The sequence below is a fragment of the Ursus arctos genome, chromosome X, assembly GCF_023065955.2.
Source record: "Ursus arctos isolate Adak ecotype North America chromosome X, UrsArc2.0, whole genome shotgun sequence".
NCBI classification, from domain to species: domain Eukaryota; kingdom Metazoa; phylum Chordata; class Mammalia; order Carnivora; family Ursidae; genus Ursus; species Ursus arctos.
Genome location: NC_079873.1, coordinates 51087157 through 51100708, shown reverse-complemented (window position 1 = coordinate 51100708; position 13552 = coordinate 51087157). Strand labels below are relative to the sequence as shown.

At 41.1% G+C, this 13552-nt stretch overlaps 1 protein-coding gene across 4 annotated transcripts in view; it reads left to right on the top strand.

Moving 5' to 3' along the window:
• Positions 1–3982: 3982 nt before the first annotated feature.
• ZC4H2 (zinc finger C4H2-type containing) overlaps positions 3983–13552 on the top strand; it is a 52839-nt gene continuing 43269 nt past the window's right edge. Inside the window, exons 1-2 of one of the 4 annotated variants that reach the window (XM_057312136.1) lie at positions 4046–4175; positions 11609–11725. Coding sequence is in view for 2 of the 4 variants with exons in the window: in XM_026487616.4 (XP_026343401.1) it covers positions 4123–4175 (53 nt within the window). In the remaining 2 variants the exon portion in view is untranslated. Of the gene's footprint in view, positions 4176–11608; positions 11726–13552 lie in introns of all 4 variants that reach the window. The other 3 variants (XM_057312135.1, XM_026487616.4, XM_026487620.4) reach the window with 3 other exon arrangements.

Below are 13552 nucleotides of genomic sequence, written 5' to 3'. Positions count from 1 at the left end.
GTTACTGCAAATGTTGGGTAATCGTTCTTTCTGATGGCTGAGTAATATTCCATTGTATGTATGGACCACATCTTCTTCTTTTTTAAATAATATTTTATATTATGTTAGTCACCGTACAGTACATTCCTAGTTTTTTATGTAAAGTTCCATGGTTCATTACTAGTGTATAACACACAGTGCACCATGCAATACGTGCCCTCCTTAATCCCATTCCCCTACCCCTCTCCCCTCTGAAGCCCTCAGTTTGCAGTACTTTTTGAAATGCAATTCAGATTTAAAGTTGTTGTTGCATCTCTGCCTCCTCTTTTGGTTCAGTTCAGTATTGAAGCACAGGAAAAGACACATGAATTCAAACATTTTGGCTCTCCTCTTAAATCTTGATCTATTTCCTGAAAGCATCATGTCAACAAGCAACTGGCTGGCTTCTCCTTTGCCAATTCCTTGCATTTTAATGGTATTCACCCCAACATCCCTTGCCCTTCTTACTTGTTTCTTACAAAGAAGGACAATGTTGGTCCTGATAGGACTAAGGTTTTTTTTTCCCCTGCCACCTCAAATCAGTTTTTCTAATAAAATAATGCATTAGAACCCACTGCTAGCACATCTTATAAATGTCCTCTCATCCATCACAGACTCCTAATCAACTGAGAGTTACTGAAGACTTGCTATAGGAAGACTACCAGCTTGGCTTGAAGGTATTGTTTTAAGTACTGCTTCAGGAGAAGGGGAAGAAGGCTATAATTTATTTCTATTCCCCTCTCTTATCTTTAAAATTTTCCTCCCCTTCCTTGCTAGCCTGGTTTCTTACAACTCAGTAAAGAGCAGGTGAGATACCTGTCATTAAAGAGGTCAAGAAGTCAAGATAAACTCATAGATGAACACTTTCCTTAATTTGACACCTTGATTGTTACACATAGCACAAACCTTCCAAGCTCTAGGTGCTCCCAAGATCCCTCCTCCTAGATTAACTGTCATCTCTTTTTAATGTCTATGGATTGGGTGCATAGGACATACTTGGCCCTCTGCAGGCTACCCATATTGGAGAATACCATTTTCCTGAAATAACAGACATTTGGATTCCATGGGGACCACAGCAGCTTGATACAGGCAGTGTGGGGGCTACAGGAAGAGTAGAAGACCCTGAATTGGGAGTCTTGTTTCTGTGTCAGACAGGGTGGGTGACTTTGGACAGTCCTTTGCCTCTCTTGGCCTGTTTCCTCATCTGTGAAATGGGGTTTTAGTGAGGCTTGAAAGACAAGATATTTGCAAAATTACTTTCAAAATCAGACTGTGAAGCTATCAACACATTTCATTTACACAGATGCAAAGCCACGTCTAGACCCTTACCAGATATGTGAACAGAGCAAGATTAATACTCTAAGAGTAAGTGGATAGTGAAAGAAGAAACATTAGTTTTAAAATCTATAAGGAAATTCCAAAATTGCTTCCCACACATCACCATACACACCTTCCATTTCTCCTTAAACCAGAGTTAATTCATATTATTAAGCAATTTATGTTTGACATAAATACATACATCTAAGACCCCATTTTACTTTTGATATACATATTTTTTTCATACAGATTTCCTTTTTAATCTACAACTAACTTGGTTCAACCTGAGCCCAGGCTCTAGTTTTATAACTTAATGTGTGACCTTGGGCCAAGCCACTTTCCCTATATGAGTCAGTTTTCTTCCTTGTAAAGGGGGATGAATCTACTTACCACTTTCATAGTGGTTGTGAAGATGAAATGAAGGACTGCACATGCACCTCTCAGCACAGTAGCTGATGTAGGTCACACATTTACACGGACTTGTTCCCTTCACCCTCCTCTTGCAAGACAGGACTGGGGCCAATTCTTGCCTCTGGACTCTATGGTAGTGTAGCTCATACCCACAGTCTTTGTGACCAACTAACTCTATAGTCTTCAAATGCTTGCTAGTAGCACTATATGACAGGGATCTTCAAGACTGTGAAGAAAGTATTAGACGATACCGCTGAGAATTTCCTGGTTGTGAAAGGTATGTCTGGGATCCAAAGAAGAGAAGGCCTTTAATTTTTTCCCTAGAGAACTCTTTAACTCAGTGTGGATATTCAGAATGTCCTGAGATTTATATTCCACTAACTTTTCTCTAGCATCTAAAAAATATCAAGCCCTGTATTCTGCACCACTGGGGATGTTTTCATTGAGCACTCACAGCAAGCCTTTAAAGTGGGGCTAAATAGGTTCATTTTTCAAATGAGAAAACTGAGACCAAGAAAAAGAAAGAACAAGCTCAGAGAGAGTTCTGATTCACCTTTAGTTGGGAGTGAACCAAAGTCCTCTTTTTGTCTGAAGCCCAGCTCTCTGGGCCTGTGCTCTCAGAGCAACTGTTTCTTACATGCTCTCATCATCTCTTAATCATTTTCCACTTTGCCACTAGAGTCACCTCCCTAAGACATCCCTCCAATCTTACTACTCCCATGCTTTGAAACAGAAAATAATTTGGCATTATTTGGCACACAGTAAGCACTTAATAAATGCATATTGAATAAATATGTGCTTATATGATTAAGACCAAATTCTTTAGTGTGACATTCAAAGTCTTTCACATTCTGGCTCCAACTTATCTTTTCTACATACTTTTCCCACCTCCACACCCCATATATGAACCTTATACCTCAGACACCATGGCCCACTTATCCTTTCCTTTCTATATGTATTGTGCCCTCCCCTGGAAAGTCCATCCTCCTCAATGGTCTGACAAATTCTCAGTCATCTTTTGAGACCTATTTACATCTTCTCTGCTCCGGTTACTCCTTATCCATTCCTGTATTATGATAGAACACTGCACTGTAATTAATGGGTCACCTTACAGTCTCCTGTTCCTCAAAGCTGAGGACTTGTTTTTATTTATTTTTGCCTCACCCAGTGACCCCCCCCCCAAGTACCTCCTTCATTGACTGGCAAAATCTGTTCAAAATAGCCGAACTGTGGAAGGAGCCGAGATGTCCTTCAACAGATGAATGGAAGAAGAAGATGTGGTTCATACATACAATGGAATATTACCCAGCCATCAGAAAGGATGAATACCTACTATTTATATCAACATGGATGGAACTGGAGGGTATGATATTATGCTAAGTGAAATAAGTCATTCAGAGAAAGACAATTATCATACGGTTTCACTCATATGTGGAATATAATAGCACAGAGATCATAGTGGAAGGGAAGGAAAACTAAATGGGAAGAAATCAGAGAGGGAGACAAGCCATGAGAGACTCTTGACTCTGGGAAACAAACTGAGGGTTGTAGAAAAGGAGTGGGTGGGGGGATGGGGTAACTGGGTAATGGGCATTAAGGAGGGCACCTGATCTGATGAGCATTAGGTGTTATACACAACTAATGAATCATTGAACACTACACTACTTTGAATTTTAAAAAAAGAATAAAAAGATCTGAGCTCAGTAACTGTTTTTAGAATGGATGGAGGGCTGAAAGGAACTAGGTCACTCCCCCATTCCCCCAGCTTTAGCATCTGCTCCCTCCTTCCTCCCCCGCCTCTTCTCTAATCCCACCCCCCCCCCATCTCCATCTGAATGCCAAAGCCACTAATTCCCAGGCAGCAGCCGGAACACTCAACATCTCAAAACAGAATTCTTCTACAGAGTTTTTCACCAGCAGGAAAGCGTCCACTAATTAGGGACTCCTGGTTACCTTTTTGGGAGTGGGTAGGCGTAAGGGCCCCGGGAAGGGTGTGAGTACATCTTTTATATCTCCAGTTGCATTCTGGGGTATTTTTTCCCCATTTTTTTCCGCACAGGCCAGTCGAATATCCTCGTTCCCTTGAACACCTCAGAACCTTTGACATGATAATCTGTGACAAATTGATTTAAAATGTGACTGCAGGAAGAGAAACAGGCTTGTCTCGCTTGGCCTTCTGGGAGTTGTAGTCCCGCTGGTCCCTGGGCTGCCTGGCTGGTCCTGGAGCTGAGGACTACAGCTCCCAGGGCTGCTCTGAATCCCTACCGCACAGGCTCAGAGCCCCATGCCCGGAGGCGGTGGTTACGCTGTGTCTATTGTATCCCTGGTCCTGTGTGTTTGTACACTTCTCGGGAGGTGAAATTGAGAGTGAAAAGCATGGCAGATGAGCAAGAAATCATGTGCAAATTGGAAAGCATTAAAGAGATCAGGTAAGTGGAACATTGCAGTGCCCCTCAGACCCCTTGAGGCCCCCCAAATCCCCCGCTGCGGGAGAGAGCTGAGTTGCCTATGGAAAGTATCTATTGTTAAGCTACTTGTGGAGAGGGGCCGGAAAGGAACACCTTACGGAATTCAAGCATGGGAGGGAGGCTGGAAAGTGTCGGAACTGAGGCTAGCGGAGAGACTGACCAGGAGAGACTTCTTGCCAGATGTCAGAGAGAAAGCCAGATGGAGACACAAGGGAGTTGGGGAGGACGGGGCGGGGGTGGGAGTGGGCGGTGGGTGGTGGGAGTGTTGGTTCCAAGACAGCTTTTTTCATCTTGGGGTGGGAGTTGGGGGACAGCATTCTTAGATCCATTTTTTTTTTTTTAGTGTTTGTTTGCTCCATGGTGTATGTGACTCCTTGCTCTTTCGGAGTCAAGATTTTTTCCAATCTCCTGATCAACTTCAGGACCTAGAGCTCAAGCTAGCCTTTTAGAGAGCAAAGTCCAGCGCACTGGGGCTGGTGGTCGCTGCCAGGAACTGAGAGCTGGGGGTGCAGAAGTAGCCTGCAGGCTGGGACTGGTAGGAAGGCAAGCACTCGCGCGTGTGTATTTTTTGCATTCATTCACCACCTTCTTCCTCTCCTACCCGGTGCTCTGTAAGGGGGATGGGAGCAATGGGGACGGGGGAGGCGGTGGCTGCGCCAGATGGTGGGAGCTCAGCTGCAGCTCTAAGGTGCCAGAGGTCAAGGGCAGGCCAGCAAAGTGGAAGTTGCCTGCGACCCCTTCCTTCCAGGCACAGCTTTGGCAGGAGATGATGTTGTCCTTGCTCAGAACACAATATCGCCGGACAAGTGGACTGTCTGGGCTGGCGCCAGGCTTTTCCTTCACCTACTCTGCTTTGCCAGAACCAGTCCTCGCCGGCCCCAGCTTCCACCCTCATTCTGAGAGTGGCCTGGGTTGGACAGTCTCCCTTTAGTGTTTTCATCGAACCTGGGGAAAAGGATGTGGATATCAAATGTGTCTCTTTAAGAAATAAGACTTTGGATCAAGAGACTTAACCCTTGGAATGAATGTCTTTGGTGAGACTCACACATTGTAGGTGGTGTAGGGAAGCACTTGAGCTTTTTTGTCCTTTGGAGGGATTGCATCTCTACTTCTGCAGGGGTGTAAAGGGAAGGGAACTGTGATTTATTGAGCACCTGGTGTGCCCAGTTCATTGACCCACTATTGCTTATTTCAGCAAGAGTCCTGAGAGCTTCCTACACCTCATTACAACTGGGAAATGGAAACTCAGAACATTTAGGTAACTCTCCCAGAACCAAACAGCTTGAAAATGCCAGATTTTGACAGGAACCCAGTCAATTTGTGTGCAGAGGCTCTGGTTTTCACACTCTATCCCACAGAGGGTCTAGGAAAGGCTGGAGAGGGGGGTTATGTTGCAATATTTTTCTGCAGAATCATAAGGAGTGAGTTACTTTGGTGTGCCAAAAGGCCAGCTATCATAATAACAATGTAGCTAGTAAGAAGCTTAGGCCTGCAAGTGAAGAGACTAGATTTCTACTCTTACTGAACTTTAAAGAAGCCTCTGCCCAACCCCCAAAAGAAGGTATGGTTGGGAGAAGAAGTAGCCCTTCCTAGTGGAGACCACATGGGGAGACTACCCTCACCAGTATAAACCAGGCATTCCTACTGCTAGCTGGGATGGCTACATCAGAGTCCTGCAGAGAGGGCTGAACTCCCACCAGCAACCAGCAATAACAAGGAGTCCCTTGCAAACCTGGGGGTCAACCAGAGACCTAGTGAAGAACCTGAACTTATACTCCTCATTTCCTGCACAAGGAACATGTCAGGTCTGCAAAACCAAAAGATTTAAAAGAGATCTATTGTCCAAATTTAATTTTTAGAAAAATCACTTGCCATACCAAGATTATCAATTTCAATGACAAGAGAAAGTAAACCCTTGAGAATATTGAGATGACACAGATATAAGAATTATCTTACAAAGATTTTAAAGGCTATTGCAAAAATGATTCACTAAGTGATTGCAACATACTTAAAACAAATAGTAAAATCAAATATCTCAGCATATAAATAGGAAGTCTCAGCAAGGTTATATCAAACATAAGGGAGAACCAAATAGAAATTTGTGAACTGAAAAAAATACAATAGCCAAAATACACACACACACACACACACACACACACACACACACACACTGAATAGATGGGCTCCACAGCAAGATGGAGAAGACAAAGGAAAAAAGTCAGACAACTTAAACATCAAACAGTAGACATCTCACAATCCAAACGAAGGAGAATTAGATTCTCCCCCCAGAAAAAAGAAAGAATTAAGCAGAGCCTCCAGGCCTTTGGAACTATAACAAAAGATCTAACATATATGTCAACAGACTCTCAGGAAGGGAAGAGAAAGATTCAGGACTAGGAAAGTACTTAAAGAAATAGTGGCTAAAACTTCCCAAATTGAGCAAAGGATATGAACCCCCAGATTCAACAAGCAAAACAAACACCATCAGGATAAACATGAAGAAATTCACACCAAGACACATCATAATCAACCTTCTGAAAACAAAGGGCAAAGAAAAGATCTAGAAAGCAACCAAAGAGAAACAACACTTTAAACCTTCAGGGGGAAAAATTTAGAAGACAACAGATTTCTCATCAGACAGCTTGCTTTAGACAATTTTACAGTAATATACAAAGGTTACGTCACTTTGTTTAAGAATTTAAAGTGGGGATAAGTACTATAAATACGTATGTTCACACGTGGCACAGGTAAACATGTAATGGGAGGGGGAAAGAAGGAGGGAGCAAAGGAAGGGGTAGAAGGAACTGGAGAAAGGAACTCACATTTGTCAATCACTTAATTTCAGAGCCCTTGGCTCATTTATATTTAATCTTTGTAGTAGAAATCTATGGTAGGAATTATTATCCCCATTTTACATTTAGGATACTGAGGTTCAGAGAGGTGAGGTAACCTATCTATGGTCACACAGCTAGAAAGGAAGAGAGAATATATCCTCCTATTCACATGGCATATGCATTTCAGTAAATGCTGATACTCTCATTAACTATTATTTACAGTTCTTCAACTGCTCTAGTCTGAAATCCCTAGAAGGTATGAGCAGAGCAGCCTATTTCTGCTAAAAAATAATAATGTCACTTCTGAGCTTAAGTAGCAGTGATGAGGGCAACCTCACCAAAAGGCCTGATTAAAACAAACTGGAAGCTAGACAGACCCCCAGGCCCAGGTCCAGAAAGAAACACATTCATACTCAGTGTTAATGCATAACAATGGCAGAATTTGAAATGGGATAGGCTGGTGATGGGTAATAAGGAGGGCACGTATTGCATGGTGCACTGGGTGTTATATGCAACTAATGAATCATCGAACTTTACATCAAAAACCAGGGATGTACTGTATGGTGACTAACATAACATAATAAAAAATATTTAAAAAAAGGGAAATGTTTCAAATTCTCCAACCACATACCACTCCCCACTCCTGACTCTGACCACATGTCCAGCCCTGTCTTTCCTTCCAGTCCCAACCACACTCCCAATACTGTGTTTCAAAACACAGCCCCCAAATCTCACACTGGTCTGTTTTGCCAACCCATTCATTAGGCTTTCAATTGGTGGTGAAGGAGCATGCAGATATGTAGAAAGGGGAGGAGGAGACAAGAACAAAAGAAAAGATGGAAAGAAAAGGAGAAAAGAAGCTGAGGCGGAGAAAGCGAATACAGCCACCACTAGATGAACCAAAGACCTTCACCAGCTCCAGAAATGCATACTAGTATCCCCTTATCATGCACATTCCATTCATACACACACATTACATTCTCCCATGCCCTGGTGCACACATATCTATACACAATAAGTTTTCCCCACTTAGGAAAGAAAAACACATTTTGGAAGTAAAAACAGGTGTACCTCATTTTATTGTGCTTTGCAGAGAGTTTTGTTTGTTTTCCTTTGTTTACAAATTAAAGGTTTGTGTCAACCCTGCATCAAGCAAGATTTTGGGTGACGTTTTTCCTATAGCATTTGCTCACTTCATGTCTCCATGTCATATTTTGGTAATTCTTGTAGTATTTCAAACTTTTTCGTTATTACTGTTTTTGTTATGGTGATCAGTGGTTAGTGATCTTTGATGTACTATTGTAATTGTTTCAGGGTGTCCTGAACTGCACCCATATAAAATGGTGGACTTAATCAACCAATGTCTGTTTTGACTGTAATACTGCCCAACTGTTTTTCCACCTTTCTCCAACACCTTGAGCCTCGCTATTCAATGAGACTCATCAATATTGAAATTAGGCAAATTAATAAGCCTACAATGATCTAAGTATTCAAGTGAGAGGAATGCATCTCTCACTTTAAATCAAAAGCTAGAAATTATTAAACTTATTGAGGAAGGCAAGTCAAAAGCTGAGATAGGCCAGCAGCTAGGCTTCTTGTGCCAAACAGTTCACTAAGTTGTGAATGCAAAGGAAAAGTTCTTGAAGGAGTTGAAAGTACTGCTCCAGTGAATGATAAGAAAGCAAAACAACCTTATTGCTGATATGGAAAAAGTTTTAGTGATCTGGATAGAAGATAAAACAAGTCACAACATTCCCTTAAGCCAAAGTCTAATCCAGAGCAAGATGCTAACATTTTTCATTTCTGTGAAGGCTGGGAGAGTTGAGAAAGCTGCAGAAGAAGTTTGCAGTTAGCAGAGGTTAGTTCATATGGTTTAAGGAAAGAAGCCTTCTCCATAACACAGAAATATAAGGGAAGCAGCAAGAACTGATCTAGAAGCTGCAGCAAGTTATCCAGAAATGTAGCTAAGATCATTCATGAAGGTGGCTACATGAAAAAAAACAGATTTTCAATGTAAATTAAATAGCCTTATATTGGAAGTAGAGGCCATTGAGGGCTTTCATAGCTAGAGAGAAGTCAATGCCTAGTTTCAAAGTTTCAAAGAACAGGCTGACTCTCTTGTTAAGGGCCGATGCAGCTGGTGACTTTAAGTTGAAGCCAAGGCTCATTTACCATTTTGAAGGTCCTAGTTCCCTTAAGAATTATCCTATATCTATACTGCCTGTGGTCCGTAAATGGAACAACAAAGCCTTGATGAGAGCACATCTGTTTGCAATATGGCTTACTGAATATTTTAAGCCTACTGTCGAGACCTACTATTAAGAAAAAATAATAATTCCTTTCAGAATATTGCTAATCATTGACAATGCACCTGGTCATCCAAGAGCTCTGATGGAAACAAATGACGAGATTAATATTGTTTCCATACTTGCTAACACAGCATCCATTATGTAGCCTATGGATCAAGGAGTAATTTCACCTTTAAGAAATAGATTTGCTAAGGGCGTAGCTGCCATAGATGGTGATTCCTCTGATGGATCTGGGCAAAGTAAATTGAAAACCTTCTGGAAAAGGTTCATTCTAGATGTCATTAAAAACACTCATGGTTCATGGGAAGTAGTCAAAATATCAACATTGACAAGAGTTTGGAAGAAATTAATTGCACCCTCTCAGATGACTTTGAGGGGTTCAAGACCTCAATGAAGGAAGTAACTGCAGATGTAGTAGAAATAGCAGGAGAACTGAAATTAGAAATAAGACCTGAAGATATGACTGAATTGCTGCAATCTCATGATAGAACTTAAATAGACAAGGAATGGAAGTGGTTTCTTGAGATGGAATCTACTTCTGGTGAAGATGCTGTGAAGATTGTTGAATTGACAACAAAAGATTTAGAATAGTACATAAATATTAGTTGTTAAAGCAGCAGCAACATTTGAGAGGATTGACTCCAATTTTGAAACAACTTCTGTGGGCAAAATGGTATCAAACAACATCACATGCCACAGAGACATCGTTCATGAAAGGAACAGTCAATTGATATGGCAAACTTCATTGTCTTCCTTTAAGAAATTGCCAAAGCAACCCCACCTTTTGTCAACCATCACCCTGATCAGTCAGCAGACATCAAGATCAAGGGAAGACCCTCCATTAGCAAGAAGATTATGACCCATTAAAAGGTCACACGATAGTTAGCAGTTTTCTAGCAATAAAGTATTTTTTTAAAGATTTTTATTTATTTATTTGACAGAGATAGAGACAGCCAGCAAGAGAGGGAACACAAGCAGGGGGAGCGGGAGAGGAAGAAGCAGGCTCATAGTGGAGGAGCCTGATGTGGGGCTCGATCCCACAATGCCGGGATCACGCCCTGAGCTGAAGGCAGGCGCTTAACCGCTGTGCCACCCAGGCGCCCCAGCAATAAAGTATTTTTTGCTTAATGTATGTACATCTTTTTTAGACATAATGCTATTGCACACTTAATAGACTACAGTACAGTGTAAACACAGCTTTTTATGCACTGGGAAACAAAAATATATTGGCTCTTCTTATTGCAATATTCACTGTATTGCAGTGATCTGGAATAGAACCCACACTATCTCAGAGACATGTCTGTTTTGTGGTGTGAAGTAGATTCCCTTAAGTGTAAGTTTCTACTCTGAGTCCTCTCTTTTTCTTTCTTTATACATTCTCCTGGATGACCAGCTATACTCCCATGGCTTCAAATATTATCTTCAAATCCCCAATCTCTATTCCCCTAGCTTCCTTTCAAACTTCAGCCCAATACATCCCACACTGTAGTGGCTTTGTCCACCTGGTTGTTCCACAGATGCTGCTTAAGTTGGCCAACTCTTATGACTTTGTCTCTCCCTACCCCAGTCCAGGTTCTGGTTTAATGCCATTATTCTCTGAATATAACTACTGAAACCTAAGTGTCAGTGTTGCTTACACTTTCTTTTTTACAGTTTATCTCTATCTCTGTCTCTTAGCAAGTCATACTGTTTCTATGTTTGCCATATGGGTCAAATTTCTGCCTCACCCTCCACTTCCACAATGACTGCCACATTTTATGCCTTCATCATGACTGAACTGCATATTTGTAATTCTACCTATAGAATTCTTTCCTGTCTTCATTCTCCTTCCCTGTATTCAATGCCATCCATGTTGCTATAAGAACTATCTTCCTAAAGCATTAGTGTTGTTATGTTCTCCCTGAAACACATTTATTAACTTCCCATTGCCTATAGCAATAGTTTTCAAAACACAGATCATGAATGTTATGTTTCATGAGAAGATTAATCAGTTGCCAGTAGCATCTAAAAAATATTTTAAATATATTTTTTATTTAAATGCAACTAGCCATCAACTACTATATGTACCTCATTAGTTTCAGATGTAGTGTTCAATAATATCAGTTGCATGTAACACCCAGTGCTCATCACATCACATGCCCTCCTTAATGCTCATCACCCAATTACCCCTTTTGGCAAGCCTCAGGTTCTCTCATGTTTTTTCTCCCTCTCTGATGACTTCCCATTCAGTTTTCCCTCCCTTCCCCTACAGGCCTCTGTGCTGTTTCTTATAATCCACATATGAGTGAAAGCATATGATGATTGTCTTTCTCTGACTGACCTATTTTGCTCAGCATACCATCTAGTTCCATCCACATCCATGTAAATGGTAAGTATTCATCCTTTTTGATGGCTGAGTAATATTCTATTGTATATGTATACCACTTCTTTATCCATTCATATGTCGGTGGACATCTCAGCTCTTTGCACAGTTTGGCTATTGTGGACATTGCTGCCAAAAACATAGGGGAGCAGGTGCCCCATTGGGTCACTACATTTCTATCTTTGGGGTAAGTACCTAGTAGTGCAATTACTGGGCCATAGGGTAGCACTATTTTTAACTTTATGAGGAACATCCATACTGTTTTCCAGAGTAGCTGTACCAGCTTGCATTCCCACCAACAGTGTAAGAGGTTTCCCCTTTCTCCACATCCTTGCCAACATTTGTTCTTTCTTATCTTGTTAATTTTAGCCATTCTGACTTGTATGAGGTGGTAACTCACTATGGTTTTAATTTGTATTTTCCTGATGACAAGTGATCTTGAGAATTTTTCAGGTCTCTGTTGGCCATTTGTATGTCTTCTTTGGATAAATGTCTGTTCATGTCTTTTGCCATTTCTTGGCCGGATTTTTTTGTTTTTTGGGTGTTGAGTTTGATAAGTCCCTTATAGATCTTAGATACCAGCCCTTTATCTGATATGTCATTTGTATATTTCTTCTCCAATTCCATAGGTTGTCATTTAGTTTAGTTTCCTTTGCTGTGCAGAAGCCTTTTATCTTGATGAAGTTCCAATAGTTTAATTTGCTTTTATTTCCCTTGCCTTTAGGGACATACCTAGCAATAAGTTGCTGGGGCCAGGGTGGAAGAGGTTGCTGCCTGTGTTCTCCTCTAGGGTTTTGATAGAATCCTGTCTCAAATTTCCATCTTTCATCCATTTAGAGTTTATCTTTGTGTATGGTGTAAGAAAATGGTCCACTTTCATTCTTCTACTTGTGGCTGTTTAATTTTCCCAACACCATTTATTAAAGAGTCTGACATTTTTTTTCTCTTAGATATTATTTCCTGTTTATTGAAGATTAGTTGACCATAGAGTTGAGGGTCCCTTTCTGGGTTCTCTATTCTGTTCCATTGATCCATGTGCCTCTTTTTCTGCCAGGACCATACTGTCTTGATGCTCATAGCTTTGTAATGTAGCTTGAAGTCTGGCATTGTGGTGTGCCCAGCTTTGGTTTTATTTTTCAACATTTCCCTGGCAATTCATGGTCCTTTCTTGTTCCATACAAATTTTAGGATTATTTGTTTCAGCTCTGAGAAAAATCGATGATATTTTGATAAGGATTGCATTGAATGTGTAGATTGCTCTGGGTAGCATAGACATTTTCACAATATTTGTCCTTCCAAACCATGAGCATGGACTGTTTTTCCATTTCTTTGTGTCTTCCTCAATTTCTTTCATAAGTTTTCTAGTTTTCTGAGTACAGATCTTTGCCTCTTTGCTTAGGCTTATTCCTAGGAATCGTATGGTTCTTGGTGTAATTGTAAATGGGATTGATTCCTTAGTTTCTTTTTCATTTGTCTCATTGTTAGTGTATAGAAAAGCGGGGCGCCTGGGTGGCTCAGTTGTTAAGCATCTGCCTTCGGCTCAGGGCATGATCCTGGCATTCTAGGATCGAGCCCCACATCAGGCTCCTCTGCTGGGAGCCTGCTTCTTCCTCTCCCACTCCCCCTGCTTGTGTTCCCTCTCTTGCTGGCTGTCTCTCTCTCTGTCAAATAAATAAAATCTTAAAAAAAAAGAAATGCAACTGATTTTTGTGCATTGATTTTGTAATCTGCCACGATGTTGAATTACTATATGAATTATAGTGATTTTGGGGTAGGGTCTTTTGGGTTTTCTACATAAAGTATCATATCATCTGCATAGAGTGAGAGTTTGAC